This window comes from Ochlerotatus camptorhynchus, unplaced genomic scaffold, assembly GCF_037179485.1.
Source record: "Ochlerotatus camptorhynchus isolate MF236.1 unplaced genomic scaffold, CSIRO-AGI_Acam_v1.1 ptg000265l, whole genome shotgun sequence".
Taxonomy (NCBI): Eukaryota; Metazoa; Arthropoda; class Insecta; order Diptera; family Culicidae; genus Ochlerotatus; species Ochlerotatus camptorhynchus.
Window position 1 is genome coordinate 701,511 of NW_027040755.1, and position 19,965 is coordinate 721,475.

The window sequence follows — 19,965 nt, forward strand, 5'->3', positions numbered from 1 at the left end:
TAGCGGTGGCGTGTCTCCCATTAAAGAACGTCGGGTTTCCATGGTTAAGGACCGTCATGTCCTCCTGCTCGAAAGTATCCATAAGGAGGCTTCCTCTGGGATCCGAGCGAGGGCAGCCCCAGGACGGGTGGTGCCCATTGAGGTCACCAACGAACATCCTCGGTTCGGGCAACTTCCTGAAAACATCTGTCATTTTGTTGGCAAGATTTGACACGTACGTTCTCCCGCATGGCAGATACGCACAGGCCACCGCAATGTTCGCTGGCTCTTCCAGTTGAACGGCGATGATTGGAAGATCGTCCCCTAGGTGGATTTCGCTGAATGGTATATTCTTCAGGACTCCGATGGCCACAGAATGCCGAAAGTTCCTTCCTCTTTTTAGGACCCATGTGTATTTTCCGCCAAGCGAGCGGTTCATCTGGTCCACCGTCACCTTGTTGACTTCCTGGAGGGCTATGACCCAGGGTGGATTGCTGTGACAGAGCAGCTCCAAATCGCTAAGGTGGCTTAGAAACCCGTTGATGTTCCACTGGAGAGTGAAGTTGATAGGAACTGGTAAGGCGGGAACAGGATGCCTGTTGGTGTTTTCATCTGCGGAGGGGCAGCTCGATTCTGCCGTTTCGCTGATGTCGAAAATGTAAGAGGGTTCGGTAAGACTTACGCTACTGCTTGGTGACTCACTACGTCCAGAATGAGACGGGGCCCCACCGGGGGCAGGCGGAGGCGTTTCGCCCACCCAAGGCAGGGATGTCCCAACGGCGGTGTGATCGGTGTTGTCCACGCTGGTATTGCTAGTCGACTCCCGTTCCGTGTTTAGGTCCACGCGACTGGTATCGAGTGTGTCGTTGACCGTGTGTACAGGGTTAAGCTGTTCGCTGTGCCCGGAATAAAACAGAGCCCCACCGGGGGCAAGCGGAGGCGTTCCGCCCACCTCGGGCAGGGATGTCCCAACGGCTGAGTAGGAGGAGGTTGCTTCTGGTGTGTGTAGGTTGTTGAAAGGCTCCGCTAGGGTGCTCGGTGACGCTGTTGAATGAGACGGAGCCACACCCCGAACAGGCGGAAGCGTTCCGCCCGTCCGAGGCATGGATGTCCCAGCAACGGAAAAAAATGTGTTGCGTGTCATGTCGCTTGGCCTGGTTCCCTCGAAGTCCTTCGGGGAATGGGCGTAACTTCCCTTGTCCGTCCCGATATTTTGCGGTACCTTCATTTCCTTCGGGGAATGGGAAAGACGTCCCTTGTCCGTCCCGATCTTCACGCTTGAAAATGGTCCCTCGCTGTCCTCAGGGGTATGGGTGTTACCACCCTTATCCGTCCCTCTTCCAGGCAGGCTCCGGCTCCGGGGGGTTACCATCAGTTCCGGTGTGGGAAAGACGTCCGCACCGATGGGGCCCCGAATACCGGGACCGAGTGCTGGGTTCTTCTTCATCTTCTTCGTCCTTTGGTCGCAGAGGGTGTCCGCCAGTTCCGGTGGGGTCCTAGCGTCCGCACTGTCGGTGCCCCGCGTACCCAAGGCACAGACATCTTCATCTGGATGACCTGGGCACCGGGGGGTTACCAAAGGTTCTGGTTGGGGTGTGGCTTCCAGTCCAATGGGGCCCCGGCTACCCGAGGCCAGTCGCAGACACGGTTGGTGGTGATGGCTGGTTTCTGTTCTTGGTGTGTTCGTATCGTGGTATGTAGTGTGGTCCGTAAGAGTAGTCCGGGTGGATGGCGTGGGTGGTGTGGACATTGGATGACGAAAAAGAGGAGGCTGCTAGGTCCGCTTCTTTTTGGGTACATCCTTTTTATCCGGTGATTCTGGCGAGGTTTCCCACGGCTTAAGTATTTTGGGAACTTGGGCTGAGCGGGGGGGTCGCCGAGAGTGGTCCAGTTCCGTTATTGGGCGCTTGTGGGTTTTTGGCGTGAGGAAGGTCGGTAGAGGTGTGTCTACCTTCGTGGCGGGATTCGGGCTATTGTCCGGCGTGATGGTTGCGTCACTGGCTGCATCCGACGAAAAGGATAAGTCGCAGGAATCCTTCGGACTGGATGAGGCTGATGCGGGTTTGTTTGCAGGTGTTTCGATAGAGGTAAGCGGTGGTGAGACGCTTGGTTGGCTGTCTCCGAGTTTAGGTGCAGTAGCAGCGGTACTCGGAAGAGAAGCTTCAACGTTAAGCAGTCTTCGTTGCGTTTGTACTTCCGTGGCCATCAAGGCTTTGATGGACTTTTCGAAGCGGTCCTGCATTTGGAGCATTAGGTGGTTGTTCTGCTCCATCTGCAGTTGGAACAGCGCAGTGAAGTCAGTCGGTAAAGGATTGGTTGGAGCGGGAATTGCTTGTTCGATGGTGTTCGGTGCACCTTGCATTTGCAAAGCCGCTTGCAGTTGCAAAATGGTGCGGTCTTTCTCCTTCACTAGGTTGGCCAGTTCTTCGATCTTCCGGTTCATTTGGTCGAGCTTGCCTTCAAGGCTGGCGGATGTAACTCCTGCAAAGGTCCTTGTTCCGTTGCTCTGGTCAAAAAGCCGACGCGCTTCGGGGTAGGATAGATCTCTGTCTACCTTGATTTTTTGTATCGAGTTTTCCCGGATGTAGCTCGGGCAGGATCGATCGGATAGCGAATGCTGATCGGTTTGGCATCTGGCGCAGAACTTGCCATTTGGACACGATCTGTCCTCAGGAATCGGATGATCCCCGGAGCATTTCCCACAAATCGGTTTTGGTGCTTTACAACGCATCCGCGTGTGTCCAAAAGCCCAGCAACTGAAGCACTGCATGGGCGATGGGTAGTACGGACGGGTTCGGCAACGCAAGTATCCAAAGTCGATATATTCGGGAGCATAAGTGCCATGACAGGTGATAATCAGGGTCGCCGTGTTGACCCTGCCTCCACCCTCACGTCTGGTGATTCTCCTAACCTCTTTGATGCCTTGGTCTTTCAGGTCTTCAACTAATTCTTCCTCGGAGTCCCGGATGACGTCCCTACAACTGACGACGAAACGCGTGGAGTTCAGGATAGGGTGCGGGATAACTTCCACCTTTGTTCCGTCAGTTAGTACTTTGAGTTCTTGCAACTTAATGTACTGTTGCGCACTGCGTACTTTTAGGGCGTAGGAACGACCCTGGCCCTCCGGAAAAGCGCTCTCTATTTTGCCATTAACGAATTGTTGAATGGACTTACGAATGATGAATGGGCGATTCGGCAGCGGTTGCCCGTTGGCTCCGCCTGCTCCTTGAATCCGTAGGATCCTGATTCCACCATGGTTCCCTTCTGGATCCATATAGTTGGGTAACGTTGGTCCTCGTTGGTTTCTCATGCTGCCTCCAGGATCGGGTTGATCCCACCATGACGGTGGGTCACCCATGTCAGTCGCCATCACGGCGACCCCAGCCCAGTTCCCTAAAACGAAAACCACTCACCAGAATTAAACGCTGTTTGTTTGCGGATATCTCAATACCACCGTCAGCGACAACCACAATGGAATACCGTGCACAGACGGCGCAGAGAGAATGTTCTGCTATCGGCCACGTACACTACTGTTTTTACTCAAAACACAAAAGTTTTTTCAACCCTCTTTGGAGGGGAATCTTCCGGGGTAAAAACGCGCACTACTATATTGTTTTTAACAATTCGGTGACAAAGCCGTATGTCAACGCCACAGAGGGAATGTTAAAGGGAATCCCTCTCCCGCACGAAAACTTTTCGGGCTGTTTTTCGCTGGTCGATTCCACGTATAATCCCCGAAAAGGTATACGGGCCACCGCTATCCAGTCGCCAATGTAAACAACCCGGTGGGGGTAGAGAGACTCGATTCTCCAATACGACTGATGGTCACACACTAGTGGCTGTTTCACACACGTATAGCGTTCGTCGTAGATGGGAAGCGTGAGAAAGAGAATAATTTTCTCCCACCCAACCCTCGTTCACTTCCCAGATCGTTCTTCACAGTGCGATTACCCGTGTAATCCTTGAAAAGGTATACGGGCCGCCGTAAACCACACACCACAACGGACCGCCCGGTAAAAGGAGAGAAGCTCTATTCTCGAAAACCACGGGTCGGTCACACACTAGCGAAAGTTTCACACACGAAATACGCACGCGGCGGAGGGGGAAACGCAAAAGAGAAAAATTCTCCCGCACTAACACTCACTCCTGTTAATGCCGCCGGTACAATTCAACGGTAGCAGCTCTCAGTTACACGACACACTTAAGCTAACACCACTATCCTTTCGTATGGGACGAAACCAGCAAAAGCCCCTAATATCCGTAGGGGTATACGGACCACGAGATAACACAACAGGAGATCACTGCACAATGAAGAAAACCCCCTCGCCCGTCCCTGCAGGTCGAAAGGGGGTTTAAATTGCCACTTTTCTTCCGATTTTCCTGTATAGCTTTTCCGGATTCACTTTTATTTTACAGGAAAAACTAATGCTCAACGCCTAGTAGTCGCACTAGACGGAGTTTGACACTTAATCACTTGTGTTAATCGCTTTTCAGATAGCGAAAAGATCACTCATCCCCCTCGCCCATAAAGGGACAAAAGGGAGGAATATCGCGAAATTTATCGCCTTAAAAGCACTCGCGACGCTTAATTACGTAAATAATACAGATTATAATTAACACTAGTCACAACTGACAACAACTACGAGTTAAAAATATCACTGTTAACGGTTAAAACGTACAACGTAGATACAATTAAACGATTTAAAAACGGAGCAAAACAAACTCAACAAGTCTGTATGAGAGCCAGCTCATAGATGAGTGACAGTGTCAGTGAAAGGGATTGAAAGTCATAATGAGGCTTAGTTTCAACACAAAAGTCGACGTTACTTTCATAGAAAGGAGAGAGCAAATCAACGACGAGAAAATCCACAACCAGCCTTTCGTTTTAAGCGTGATTCTTTTTCTTTTCGGTTTCGTGCAGATAGTCTTACTAGGCGTTGTAGAAATTATAAGTTAAACACGTTTTATAAAAGAAACAAAACTCGAGTTCATTTTAGAGCTACGAAAATGTAGAGCTCAGACCAATGACCAATAAAAAATTAGATTTTCTTGAAAAACACACCTTTTTATGCACCGTGTTCATTCTCCGACCATTTTCGCCTGGTCCTAAACTGCATAACTGAGCATTGGCAGTTCCAGCCAAAATACCGAAAAGAAATAAATTCTTGAATCGACCTTCTCCTTTTTGTATGAAAGTTAACGTAATTCTAGACGTAATTGTTTGGTATGGGCAATCATTTTTGCAAAAAATTGGAAATTATGGCGTACTAATAAAAAGAAATTTTATCACAAGTTCTTTTCCTACGATTTTTGTATGTATAAGAGTCCATGGTTTTTAACTTTTCAAAAGTTTTCAATTTTCATAAGAATTTTTTTAATCTTGATATTTCGAAATATTTAACATTTAACATTTTTAAAAGTTTGACTTGAAATTACTTAAACAACCGGCGAGTTCGGTGGGTAGATGTCTTTTGATACAAAAACAACATTGTTGTCTCTGTACCAGTCTAATACCGACCGCGCGTAGTGGCAGGATGCTAAATCCGGCCAAAACATCGTCTCGCCTCCGTGAGACTGCGGGAAGGTTAGTTGGCGCTTCTGGAGGCACTAGTCCCAGTAGTTTTACCCGTTGATAGTACCCGTCGTGATGTTTGGCTGGCTCATCTTGCCGCACCCACAGATGGTATGCCAAAGCCATAACTTTTTGGTGAATTTGTCCACCTTATTCTTCCTTACCTTACCTTACCCAGGAATGGGAAACCAAGATGTGGTAATGTAAAACTCCTGCCCTGGCAACCGCCTTGTGTCCGCACCTCGGTTTCGTCAGCCACTCCCGGTCCGGGTTTTGGCCACCGTGCCAGACACCAGATGGAAACATCCGCCTTCTGCGCCGCATCACGGATCGAAAGTTCGGCCGACATTTGAACGGACTAATCACCTTGCTGGCCTTCACCAGGTCAGCTGTCTACGGTTTTCCATCGCAGTCTGCCCGCCGCTGGGTCGTCTGGGTCTCATTGAATGACTTCACCACCCGGGAATTCGTCGAATGATGGATTTCCAGGCGTTTCCCGACGGCGCACAAGATTTTTTGGTGGATCTGCTCTTGCTCCGATACCATCTCGATAACCTCTAGACAGATTGTGGTGAAATTCTGCCAGCGTAAACATTCCACTCTTAGCTAGTTTCAGTCGAAATTTCATCAATTTCATCAATCTAAAAAGTTACAAACTAATCAATGAGTCACACTTTAGTACAGTCTTTAAAATAAGCATGAAGCTTTACTGTGATAATTTATTAACTAGAGAAAGTTCTGAAGAGGATAGGTTGATAGTTCCGTTACAGTACGGAAGTGCTAAATTGAATGGAAATTGAAATTGAGCGAAGGTACTAGTCAAACACAAGGAGTGTGTAAAATGTAACAAATTCAAGATTTAGGAAAATACTGCTGTCGTAGTAATTACCCATTTAACCTAGTGGTTCTTCGCTTCAATCGTTATCAATGTTATGCGTTATGTTAATGTATATCGCTCAACGAGTAAATTTTCCAAAACTCCGATTACATCACAGAATAATCCCGGGAAATTGTCAAAATACATCATGTTATAATATATAAAAAAGGAAATTACTAAACTCACTTCAAAAGCCGTTTATAGGGAATTCCGTTAGGACATTTGATAAAATTAGAGGAATTTATGAAATATTTATTGTTCGTGCCAGCGACATTTACCACCTTGACCTTAAGTAGAAAATATCAACCGTAATAATGGATAGATATCACCACTAGTTCGTACTATATTGTTACTGGTTCTCTGTACACGTTAGAGTATCATCTGCCTCCGACAGGTCAAGACGGCCCAAATCATCATCGTCAAAATCAAAACACAACGTAGAAAATCGGGTCTGTATATAAGTTTCTTTGACAAAAAATGCGTTTTTATTTCAATCCATAATACACGGGTACCATACATAAACGATATCATAAATGGTGCGACCATACCGCATAGAGTTGGGATGATACCCCGAATTTGTGGTTAGGCACTTCTTAAGATATTTTTTGCGGGTCATTTTTCCCCGGGGTACATTTTACCTCATGTTCCCCTATATAAAAATAATAAGCTGAGTATCGAATAGAACAAAGTGCTGTCTTTCGAGACCCTTTCTCAATATAAAGGAATGGAGTGTGGTTATTTTTGATTGCGGACAAGTATCTTAACTTTTTAACACTGTTTCAATAATCCATGCTAATTAATATCGGAAATATATTTTCACAAGCAAACGCTACACAGCAAAACACAATAACGTCATTTACGTAGCTCAGTCTACCTCGATCACCCATCTAGCGATGTGATGCGATGCGAACAACTAGTCACTAACCACATTCTATTTGTACGGTCAAGTTCAACGGATGTGTTTACAGAGCACTGGAATCCGCAGATTTGCAAGTAAACTTTGCATTACCCCACCATTTCCATTCGCGTCCTGTGTTTGGAATTTGCTTCTTTTCTTTGCTCAAATATTTACGGATAATCAAGTTCTTGGCGTAGATTCCCACCGCAAAGCGACAAGAAATAAATATCTAGAAATTTAATCGTGTTTTCATCACTCCGAAAAGCAGGGAGTGGCAATCCACCGGTGGAAGGGTTCTCTAAACGAGTTTACATTGGACCTGTTGCCGCTTATTTACTGTCTATCTGCTGTTTTTCTTTTGCTTCGAGAGCGATGATATACTTACGTTTTAAAAATGCGTGATTACAGAGTTTACCGGATTCAACATGTGTACACATTGGTGCCGATAGTGATGGGAATGATATTGGATCACCTTCGTTTACTTTAGCACGAGTTTTAGTTTGGGGAAGCAGAATTTGTTTTTACTTCGATGTATAAATACATCGCATCAGTACGAGCTTTTAATCCCCTAGGAAAAGTAAATATTTGAAATGCTTAATCTCTTTTTTTGATAACTTTTTTCCAACGTCTCCACTAATTTAGAACGAATTCAACGTGTTTCTCTTTGCTTGATCAGCGCCGACTTCGATGGGGAGGGAAAAAGCATATACACATCAAAGTGAGCCACCAAGCGTTCTCCATTGACAACTTACTCCAGCGGAAAAACGCTACTTTTCCCCGCTTATAGCAAAGCCTACTCTTTATTGTGGTTTATGCTGAATGTTGTGTTTTGTTGTTGTATTGTTTTCCCCATTTTGTACATTCCTTGTCGCACGGCGCACGACATAGGGCACAGTCAGACAAACAATTTTCCATTTGAACGCACAATTGCCTCCCACTCGATGCCTGCTCTTGGCCTAGACGCTAGACGAAACCGATGGCTTCTGTCATTAGCGACTTTGGAACATCCGAAAAAAGTTACCGGAGAGCATTTTTGTTAAACGACAGAAAGAACCTTGTTTATTTCACTTTTTTATTCGCGGTTTTCATGGGTCTTTTTACGAGAAGCGGTTTAAATGCACACGAAAAAAAATCGGTACTTAAGTACAACATGGCATTGTTGATTCTTTTTTTTTCCTTTCCGTTCTCCCCGCAGATGCTACCGCGGCTACATCCGTTGGCCATTTGTCCGCAATGACATCGTCAGGTAATAATGAGAGCACCGGGAACAATTGTACACGTTGAGATTAGAATCTTGAAGTGGTCTGCGGTGGCCGTTCCCGTTGTCACGACGCCCTTCGCCATCAGCATAGCCGTGCCATCGTCGTCGTGGTCGTGCAGCGCAACCACCGTTGTTCGTGGTATTTGGTCAGTGCTTCCTGGGTGGATCGCAGCAAGCGACGAAAATTAGACGCGTTCAGGATAAAAAAAAAAGAGTTAAGGCTATAGAGCAACTGCAAAGGAAGGTAGTTTCTCATTTCCCGGTCGTCGTCGTTTTTTTCGCCAGTATATTCACACTTGCCTTTTGAGTTCAAATGTATCAAGGCTGACAAAAGGGTTCATTGCTTTAAGGATTACAGCCGTGTACGCTCGGGTGAACGAGGTCAACTGTCGTCTTTTGTTAGCTATCTAGGTAAGTAGGCGATCTTTTTGGATTTGGGAAACTTTGTTTGACGCTTATTTAGGGGTGAGTGCATATTAGCGTCTGATGTTGAACCAAACAAACTGTCAAAGCCAGATACAATCGAGCAGCGCCTATCTTGATTTCATTAGCAGTGTTGCTAGAATACGCCTAGGCCTAGGCGTTCTAGCAATTGTACGATATTTTTAACCAGTATCTATAAATTAAACAAAATTCCACTGTCCCCCACCTTCTATGCAATTTACGCTTAGCGGCACACATCATAATGCTAATACCAGTGAGAAGCTATAATATCCCCCTACCAGATACAGACAATTGCATAAAAATTCAAACAGCCACTACAAACAATCAACAAATTCCTGACCAGACTAGCCTCATCCTTTAATTACCTTTTGAATTTTACTTAACTCTTTCTGCTCTAAAATTCACTTGTTAGCCAACATATGATCGAAGATCTGATTACTAATGGAATTGGTTAAAAGGCCTCCCTTAGCTCAGTCGGTAAAGGCGCAGCTACAAAGCAAGACCATGCTGGAGGTGGCTGGGTTCAATTCCCGGTTCGGTCTAGGAATTTTTCGGATTGGAAAATTTCTCGACTTCCCTGGGCATAGAAGTATGATTGGACTTGCCACACAATTATACCAATGCAAAAATGGTACAGGCATCGAAAGCTCTCAATTAATAACTGTGGAAGTGCATCTAGAACACTAAGTTGAGAGCACGCAATAAGCTAATATGCGATATACAATAAGCTTGAAATGCGAAGAAGAAGAAGAAGAAGGTTAAAATGACAACTTCCCAAGGGGAAGGTCACTCCATACACCAATCTTGGGTCATCTTTTTTGTCAGTGTGCCGCAGGTGTGTCGATTGTGCCGGTCATACCCATCCCGGCAGCCCGGTATTTTTGACACCTTGAATGTTTTGGTTTGAAATTGCAAGGATTGAAGATGACGCGGGAAGTGGCGGGTGTGAATTTTGACGTAGGACTACGTCTTTGATTTCTATATGGGGGTACACTTTGTGAAAACCGAAAATGGAACATGTAACAAATTAAGAAAGATTTTGAACGTTAATAACTCAGCTGCCCCTCGTCCAATTTCAATAATTTTATCACCAATCGATCAGAAATATGGCTACGCATTGATAAAAATGCTTCCAAATGTTGATTTTCAACAAGAAACTATTGAAAACCTGGTAAATGTTCAGCATTGTCCAAAAGCGTCGAATTAACTAACAAATCCACCAATTACCTACATGCATATGCTGCTTCCCCAGCACAGTCGTCAGAGAGTAGTAAGTAGACGAAACAAGTCGAAGTGGCATTTGCCTCCGATCCTCGGGCGCGTGCGAATAGGGAGAATGGAATTGCGTGATACTTTACACACTCATCGCCATGTTCAGAACCAAACGCAAATTCTTCGAGATAACCACCATCCGTCGTCTGGCTCGCCGTGGCGGTGTCTGACGTATCTCCGGTTTGATTTACGAGGTGTGCTGAAGGTGTTCCTGAAAAATGAGATCCGTGATGCTGTCACCTACACTAAACACGCCAAGCGTAAGCGGCCATGGATGTCATCTACGTTTTTGAAGTGACAGAGACGCACTCTGTTTGGTTTCGGAGGTTAAATCATCACCAACATTGGAAACAAAACGGCTCTTTTCAAGGCCACCAAACTTATTACAGAAAAGAGTAGGAATAGAATTCATCTGCCTGTTTGTCCATATTCAGAACCACCGACCACACAAAATGCTCATGTAATCAAACTGGAAGCAGGGATACAAATTATTTTGATCAACCTTGATCAACTTTGAATCGCCACGGCCGGATATTTTCGATGGAAGAAGCAACAATCTAGCATCTAATTCGACGAAGACGTCAGGAAACATTTCTGGATCAACAATAGAATAGGGCCCATCAGCATTTGTAAACAAACCGTTCCAAAGCCTCACAAATCGAAGGCCGCTCACACAAACCAACACCAACATCTTGTAGGTAGAAGTTTCCCCTATCCGATGATGGTGTTGGTTTGTGTGGGTGGCCTTAGCTTTGTGAGTAAAGGGCTTTGGAACGGTTTGTTTACAAATGCTGATGGGCTCTTTTCTATTGTTGATCCAGATTTGTGAAGCCGAGTTATTTACGAAAGAGAGTGTCGATGAAGAGAATCGATCAATGTAGATAGGACCTATTGAAAAGTGACGCGAGATTTGTTTTCCGTACTGAGCTCCAATGCTACCGACGCCAGGGAGGCAGCTCCCAGAGATGTTATGCCTTAGAACATGCCGATGGCGCCGACTGAGATTGGACCCAGGCCTGCTGTGGTGAGAGATAATCACGCTAACCACAGACGTCGATATCTATCAGGAACTCAGCGATGAGTAAATTTGCCTCATGTTTTCCCAGGTTACACGCGAACCAAAGTACGCCCACGCAAACCAACAACATCATCGCATAGGGGCAACTGTCACCTTTCCGAAAGTGGTATTGGTTTGCGTGGGCGTACTTTAGTTCGCGTGTAAAGGGCCTTAGAATGTTTGTTTACAAATGCTTTTGTGCCGTTATCAAATGTTATGCCTGATTTGATCAATTAAAAGAACTTGATGCTCTTCACATTTATTCCGTCCACTAGCGGTCCTACGTCAAGCTTCCGTTCGTGCCCCTAGGCACAGACCCTTCTACTTTTTTTTGTTTTTTGTGTTCATATTATAATAAAAGTCCTAAAACACAGGGTTTTATAATGCCCTCAAAAGCAGACTAAAAATCTAGACTTTTGTGATGTGAAAAGCAACGACTATAGAGGATGTTGAATAGACTTCTGTAGTTTATTTGGTAAGGGTTGCAGGATTATTTTAATTAAAGGTACTTATGGGGTCTTATTAACTGCCTCTTTCTCTTGAGCCCACTCTAGAACCTACATTTCGTATTTAGATCGGCTAAGTGAACTGCTGGTCTGAGTTCCTCTGGTATATTCAATTAGAGGATGTTTCTGAATATACAGTCAAACAGCACGTAATTTTGTGAATAACTTCAATGACAGTTGTCCAGCGGTACTCGCAGTTTATTTACAATAATCCAATGCCTAGAAGATTGAGCCGAAAGTATGCCAAAAGTGTGCCGATAGATGTGCCCAAGCTGTGCCGAAACATATTTAAGGCCTAGTTGCCGTCCTATGCGGACCCCCCGCGTCCTATTCTTCCCCCGAGACCAGCCTAAATGTAAAATTTCTCTCTATCTCCTTATTATGCTACCTTTCTACAATAATCTTCAAAATTAAACTTGTCTTTGTCCGTCTTAAGTAACACTTTTCTGTGATAAAATGCTTCATTCCGAGATTAGTTTCCTATCTAAAGTATATTTTGTATATATTGCTCACCCTAAAACTTTCATCACGATCGCCTAATTCCATCCCAAAGCACCCCGTCATGTGAAATGGTATTCCCAAATGCCACATCCGAACACACAACAAAACACACAACCATAATGGAAGCATTCACCTTTTACGAAAATGAAGCTATACATACATTATTTATGATAACAATTGCAGTATAGGTATTTTTGGTTATACCGTGCCGATTCAAATTTCGGACACTTAAACTCGAATTTCGGACACTTTTAAAAGTTGATTATCTCGGTCGAATATGATCCACATGTCTTGTAAATTTTAAATTTTTTTGACTAGTGCCCTCCACGATCATCTAACATTATTACTTTGTTTCTAATTGGATGTAATATTTAATTAAAAATGAAAGTGTCCGAAATTTGAATCGTCCGAAATTTGAATCGGAACGGTAAATTGAATCATGCTTGGCATACACAGCTTTGCTCACGAACTGCTCATTTGCTAATAACTTTGCACAGATTTGACGAAACATGGTTCTGTTTGAAGCAGTCGATAGAATAGAGTTTAAGCTTTTTAAAGATATGAAAAAAAAATAGGAAATTTTAACTATAGTAATAAACTGTATTTGATTTTGCGTTGCAAAAATGAAGTGATTTCTCACTTCATTTTAGCAACGCAAAACCAAATTTCTGCTCGCTGCACATCTCGGACTTTAAGTGTCAAAAATCATCGTTGTTGAGTCAAATGATAATATTTACCTTCTCTTTGCATGTCTACAGTAAACTATGATCCTAATCTATCAAGTACATTAAAGAAAACTAAATTTCAACAACTGAGTCAAAAGTTATTAACAAATGAGCAGTTGGTGTGTACAACTGTGCATGCCAAGCATGCATTCAATGCTAATTAATGAATGAAAAACAATGAAAGTACGTCATGCAATAAATAGTGCACTTTTTAGTCGTTTTTTCTAAAGTATTTGGAATAGAGATAGAATGTACATTATTTAATTTAATTAGTATCGTCCAATTCAAGAGTGAATTGCGGCAAAACCCGCTGGTATCACACCTGAATCAGGTGACCTGATGTCAGTCCCTTTATATAAACGTACTACAACGTGGCCTAAGGAAAGAATATGTCTTGGTCTCCCATGCAGGCTTACAGCATGATATTAAGCTCTTCCACCTTCGGCAAGGTGCTTAAGAATAGTCAACGGAAGGGCTAGATTATTTACAAGTATCTAAACCGAAATGTCCACCCTTGGTTAGTTTGGGTCTAGCAGGGTGAATTTTGAGGACAAATCGGGAAAGCGTATACTTCATTCCGCCTTCGAAAAAAAAAAATAGGTTGGTCCGCGAAAAATTTCAAGATCCTTAGATTGGACTATATTTTTAGGATAAAGTCACTTAGAAGAAACATTAAAAGATTTTTTTGCAATTTCGAAGAGATTTTTTTAAAAGAAAATGTCGTAGGGAGTTCTGACTAGAACTTCAAGTCGATTGTGAGAGTTCAGAATACAAATTTTAAAATAGTTTAGAGTTTAAGATAATTATGAGAGATTGAAAAGAGTTTTGAGAGAATTTTAAGGAAAGTTGCAAATGAATTTTCAGAAGAATTTAGAGGTAAACTCCAAGATTATTCTGAGGTGAATTTCATGAGAATTCCAAGGAGAATCCAAGCGAATAAAAAAAATGGAAAGAACCGTCAGTGCGTTCTAGAAAAAATAATAAGGAAAATGCCTCAGCAATCCATAACGAGTAAAATCAAAATTGTTCATAGTGGATGAAAATTTTAAAGAAAAACAAGTAAAACCATGTAATGAAATTTTTCCCCTGACAATATTTTCTTGTTTGAAAATATAAAAAAAATCCTCATTTGTCAAAGTTTTTCACACGTGGAGAAGATGAAAAACCGTGACAACTGCAGGCAAACAAATCGTCCGCTGACAGAGCCTGCTACGCTCACAAGTCATTTATTTTGCGTGTGAATATTTGTTGTCCATTTAAAAAATTTGCCACACTTTTGTATAACACATTGCTTCGTCTTCTTTCTACCCATTGCAGATATCCCTTTTCATTGCCGACCTGTCCAACGACTGCACCGTTGTATGCCGACTCCTGAGCCGATAGTCCCAGCAGAAGAGGAAGATGACGAACGATACGGCGACAACGAATGCCGCCTACGATCAGGGCAACTGTAAGAAGCGAGAATCGTGGCACACGAACGGCGATGCCACGGATCCACCGGGAGGCGAGAAGGATGATGGAACCGACCCGGACTCAAACCCTGGTGGTGGAGGAGGCTGTGATCAGACAAAGGAGACGACCTCGTTAAATCCGAAGGGGAACAAGGAACGGGCACTGGTGGTAACGCTTACCGGGGAGCGAGAGCGGGAGACGTGGAGCCAGAAGGCCGAATTCCTGTTGGCGGTCATTGGATTTGCTGTGGATTTGGGCAATGTGTGGCGCTTTCCGTACATTTGCTACCAAAATGGGGGTGGTGCATTTCTCATTCCCTACTGCATCATGTTGCTGTTCGGCGGGTTGCCTCTGTTCTATATGGAACTGGCCCTAGGGCAGTTTCATCGGTGCGGTTGTCTTACGATTTGGAAACGGATTTGTCCGGCACTGAAAGGTAAGTGAAATTGGAAAATTGTATTCCATTGATTTGTCCCTTTGGGATGGGATTCTTTTTCCTCGGCTTGAGATATGATTTTTTTTCTAAATGCGAGAAATGCTTGGATCAGCAAATTACGTTTAAAGTTTTTAGCAAAGTTCGCGTTCGGTAGCAGTTCTCGGACCTTAGTACTTTAGTACATTCTAATTGATATAATCAGTGGACTTCTGTAACAAAAGAAAAAAACAATCGTGAACGTGACATTTTCCTATTCCAGCGCATCTTAGCAAGCTGGAAATGTAAGATAAAAAAAATCTCAGTAACCTACCGATAGAAGTTTCCCTAGGACCTACGCCAACTTTTTTTCCTAACCTAGAAACGAAGACACCGAAAGGAGAAGCTTTCATTACGTGATGATTTACTACACTGCATCACGGCCTGCTTCGATCCAAGGGGGAATTCGTCATTCGTAATATTTTCACTTCGGCACATTCGCTTTGTGATGGCCGGAAAGACGAAAGCTAGCAGGAATCAATAAGGGTAAAAACTTGAAACTCTTGTGATCTGGCTTGGTTCGTCAGAGTCGCACACACTCTCACACTCAAGGAGAACTGACGGAGTGCGACGGTGTGGTGGCGCCAAACTGATACCAAAAGTAAACAGTTTTAGAATCATGTCGGTGGTATATCGTCGTTTGGCGGGACCTGGGATGCTACGGATCGTTATGGTGAAATGATGAGAAAAGATGAAAAAAGAGCGAACGTTGGGGAAAAATATCAAGGTAATAAAACACGTTCAAATATCGGCTATCTACTATCATCGGTTGCTCTGTGGCTGCTTGGCTGACTGACTGACTTTCGTTTCCCATATAAAACTTAGCAGGATCAGAACAACAGATGACGACGAGAAAAGGCAAAAAGGTTGCGCTGATTTCCAAGCGAACCGGAAAAAGAGTCAGCGTTTTCGATTTCTCTCTCATTGGAATGCTCAAGAATGAAGCTGGAAAGTATTTGATTTTCCTGTGCTGCCTAAAGTTGAAAAAATTATACCATGTGTGTATGGTTTTCACTCGAATTGATTGAATTTACGTGTAATTGCAGATGACTTTCCATCACAAAGTACTTGAAGTTAAGTTGTTGAAAAGTAGGCGTTGAGATTGTGATTTTCTGAATAATTTTAAATTGTGATTTTCAAGGCAACTTAGGCCATGAAAAGTTGTTTCTGTAAGAATCCCTGTGCCATTCCAAGCACTTCAAACCGCTTACTGAGACTTGCTTCGGAATATGGATAAATGACAAGCACGAGATGGAGTCAACTGACTCCATTGCCAACCAGACCAAGAAGGATAATAACTTTAAATTGTTTATGAATAGACAATTTACTTTGCATTTAACCTTCCTCCCATGCCGGCTGAAGCAGCCGGAACGGAAGCCGTGATCGTATTGATTGCCCAGATTGAGATGGTAAGAAATTGAATTAAATTTTATGTTTCACATGAACGATAACTCGTTCTTCGTTTTCCGCTCGGCTTGAGCGGCAGCCGAAACCGGAAGGGATACAGTCTTGAACGACGATGATGCGGATGTTCCAAATCAGAGCCATCTGAAAGATGGCCTTGGTGATTGGAGGAAAACTTTAATCGACTCCAACCGTCATATCGTCGCAGTTGGCTGTGAACTTGATTAGAAGTTCGGTACGTAGATGAGAAGCAATTAAAATTAAAGCTCGTCGCACATCCAAGCTTCTTAAAGAGCCGTTCCTAACGGGTTTTTGGAGAATGTGGGCCAGAGACAGGCTACCGGGTAGACGGAGATAACGTCATCAACAGCACTGGCTCGGCTCCGGCTGAATCTACAATCACAAATCGTAATTTCTCCGAGACCAACTTATGCGGGTTAGTGAAGGACCTTTTCCCCCATTGTAGTGTATCTAGGCGGAGGCTGAGATTTCAATAGTAGTTAGTACAGCAATCATCGTCTTTTGCTCAACGAGTGCCGCATGGTAAAACTGTTCCGAGTAATTAATTTGATTTTGCAAAATGATTTCCCTGTGCAGGATTCTAACTCACACGATGAGGCAGTATGTCCATGTGCATGTGCTTCGCTAAAACTTGCTGATCAATTGAAGGAAAATCTTCGTCTTCACACGCGGTTTTCAGTACCGATAATCTTGGTAGTAATCCTCGCCGGTGTTGCATGAAATTGTGTATCATACAGGATAATGCGTCGTGAGTCGTTAAACGCTGTTCTCGGAAAAATCGAAAGAACATGAAAACACACCAAACAAACATTTTACGCCCTGCCTGCGTCCTCTTGTACTGGTAGGACTTATTCTCGTCCCTCGTTAAGCATCTCGTTCAACACTTGAGCAGGGAAAAAAAATGGGGAGAAATAAAGCAGCACTTCACCCGACACCAAGCCCATCAGCAGGCGGTTGCTGCATCATAGTAGGCATGGATTCGTCATTGCTGAATCACACAACAAGCGAGGGTGACTTGGATGTGGGAATGCGGGGCGAGCAAATGCGTTCTCGGAGCCTACTCTGACCAATTTTATCGCCGCTTAGCACCAAATAAACGAACTTACGTACGTGTGTGGGGCATCGGTGTGAGGATGAGGCTGGGTTTTTTTTCTTTTGTTGGCACTAAGAGTGGGAGTGGGAGCGAATAAAGGATGTGGCATTCAACAAGTGGTGAACCGATAGGAAAGAAACAAAATCGTGGTTGTTTTGGAGGATTTTGTGGATTGACAATAAGGAGGAAATGCTGATGAAAATATCAGTTTGTTTGAAGTGGTTTATCATGAGGTCTTATTTTTTAAGTATCCGTGTGGGGGATTATGATACACTGGGTAAAATATTATCCCATCGATGGTGTGCCACTCGGTGGCGAATACAATTGAATGAATCAACGGATTGCAGCTAGCTCAGTTTAGTCGGTTGTTTCTGGAATAGGGTCCACGTGTGAAAATCGATCAAATGTCTCCCGTGTGGGCAGTTACAAAAGGTTGGTTTTCATTGCCATCGAACGCACGGGAAATTGGACACTCAAAAATGATATTGGTATCCATGGAAGCAGTGCACTGCAGTGGCGTAAACTTGCTATAATTAATAAGGGGTACAAGCAAAATTTTGAAATCAAATTTGAAACATTAACATGTTTCGTTTTGGTGATAGGATCTTTTCAAGAGAAATTTGTAGAAGTTGAAATTAAGTGAAACATTTTGGCTAGCTTTATTTATTCGAGGCTCCATCAAATAACGATTTTTATTTCTGGATAATGTAAGGAGACGGGACAGGTCAACTTTGTACCTTGCCCCCCCATAAAAGTGGGCACCCATGCACTTATTCTACTCGTCTACAGTGCGCTTTATTTGCACAGGTAAAAATAAACAACCACAAGTAGGCTGGACAGTCCATATTTGTTTATTGTTTAGCTTCCATATTTGTGGCATGACATAAATCTTTCCCCCTCCAGTAGGCTACGGTAAATCAATGTCCACCGGCAGCCTACTTATCTGATTTCGCAAATGAGTAAGCAATTAAGCACCTGTTTCTCTACTCTTCCCTCTCTGCTCCACAGGTGTCGGCTATGCAATCTGCCTGATCGACATTTATATGGGCATGTACTACAATACGATTATCGGCTGGGCGGTGTATTATCTTTTCGCCTCATTTACCACCGAGCTGCCGTGGACGAAATGCGGCAACCCATGGAACACGGATGCCTGCATGCCGGTCACGTCAATGGTGAATGCCAGTATGTTGGCAACATTGGTTGGACCTAATGGAACTCTCATTGCCACCGGCGTCAACGGAACTATCGGCCTACTGGGGAATGTGAGCACCACAGTGATCAACGCCGCCGCTAACCTTGGCGAGGATATAGTGCGGACCAGCCCGGCGAGGGAGTTCTTTGAGTAAGATTTTATTGTAGCTGTAGATGGTTTATGAGAACAAGGAAAATTGAAAATTCCTACCTTTCCGATGACAATGGTCATCGACTGTTTTATGACGGTCTCCCGTGTTTTTTACGATGATACTCATCATTATTTTGTGGGTGTAAATCACGTGTGATACATATACTGTTACTCGTTTCCCCCAATAGGCGCCAGGTTCTGGAGCAGTACAAATCGGACGGATTGGATTTTATGGGACCGGTCAAGCCTTCGCTGGCGCTGTGTGTCTTCGGGGTGTTCGTGCTGGTGTATTTTTCCCTCTGGAAAGGTGTCCGAAGTACAGGCAAGGTGGTATGGGTAACGGCATTGGCGCCGTATGTGGTCCTACTGATCCTGTTGGCACGAGGTGTAACACTGCCCGGAGCGGCCGATGGCATTCGATACTACCTAACTCCCGAGTGGCATAAGCTTCGCAATTCCAGAGTAAGTACATCTATTTACGGCCCGCATTTTAACGGTAATTCATTTCACTCCGCTGACAGGTTTGGATCGATGCCGCCTCGCAAATATTCTTCTCCCTGGGACCGGGATTCGGTACGCTGCTGGCTCTCTCTAGCTACAACAAATTCAACAACAATTGCTATCGCGACGCTTTACTGACGAGCAGTATCAACTGCCTAACCAGTTTCCTCGCCGGATTTGTGATTTTCTCTGTGCTAGGGTACATGGCCAACGTGCAGAATAAATCCATTGAAGATGTGGGCCTGGAAGGGCCGGGACTGGTGTTCATCGTCTATCCGGAGGCGATCGCTATGATGAAGGGATCGGTGTTTTGGTCGATAATTTTCTTCCTCATGTTGATTACGCTAGGGTTGGACAGTACCTTCGGAGGGCTGGAGGCGATGATAACGGCTTTGTGTGATGAGTACCCGAGGACAATCGGTCGGCGGAGAGAGTTGTTCGTGCTGATATTGCTGGTGTTGATCTACATATGCGCGCTGCCGACGATGACTTACGTAAGTATTAGCTTAATGTTTGATTGCGCTTTGATTTACAGTCATCATTCGTTGGTTGGGACAGATCCTAACTTCATCTTGAGTTTTTCAT

At 44.2% G+C, this 19,965-nt stretch overlaps 2 protein-coding genes across 4 annotated transcripts in view; one reads left to right on the plus strand and one right to left on the minus strand.

Annotated features, from left to right (window-relative positions):
• Nucleotides 1-19,965, plus strand: part of SerT (Serotonin transporter) — a 103,296-nt gene that overhangs the window by 41,521 nt on the left and 41,810 nt on the right. Inside the window, exons 2-6 of one of the 3 annotated variants that reach the window (XM_065226943.1) lie at nt 8,522-8,998; nt 14,410-14,980; nt 18,543-18,879; nt 19,068-19,341; nt 19,401-19,874. In XM_065226943.1, the coding sequence (XP_065083015.1) occupies nt 14,494-14,980; nt 18,543-18,879; nt 19,068-19,341; nt 19,401-19,874 (1,572 nt within the window). In that variant the 5' untranslated portion in view covers nt 8,522-8,998; nt 14,410-14,493. The remainder of the gene's footprint in view (nt 1-8,521; nt 8,999-14,409; nt 14,981-18,542; nt 18,880-19,067; nt 19,342-19,400; nt 19,875-19,965) is intronic. The other 2 variants (XM_065226945.1, XM_065226944.1) reach the window with 2 other exon arrangements.
• On the minus strand, nt 1,530-4,692 carry LOC135705361 (uncharacterized). Its single transcript, XM_065227054.1, has 2 exons — nt 3,506-4,692; nt 1,530-3,372 (listed from the first exon to the last, which is right to left on the minus strand). Exon 2 carries the CDS (start codon nt 3,347-3,349, stop codon nt 1,754-1,756), a length of 1,596 nt encoding a protein of 531 aa, XP_065083126.1. The 5' UTR covers nt 3,350-3,372; nt 3,506-4,692; the 3' UTR covers nt 1,530-1,753.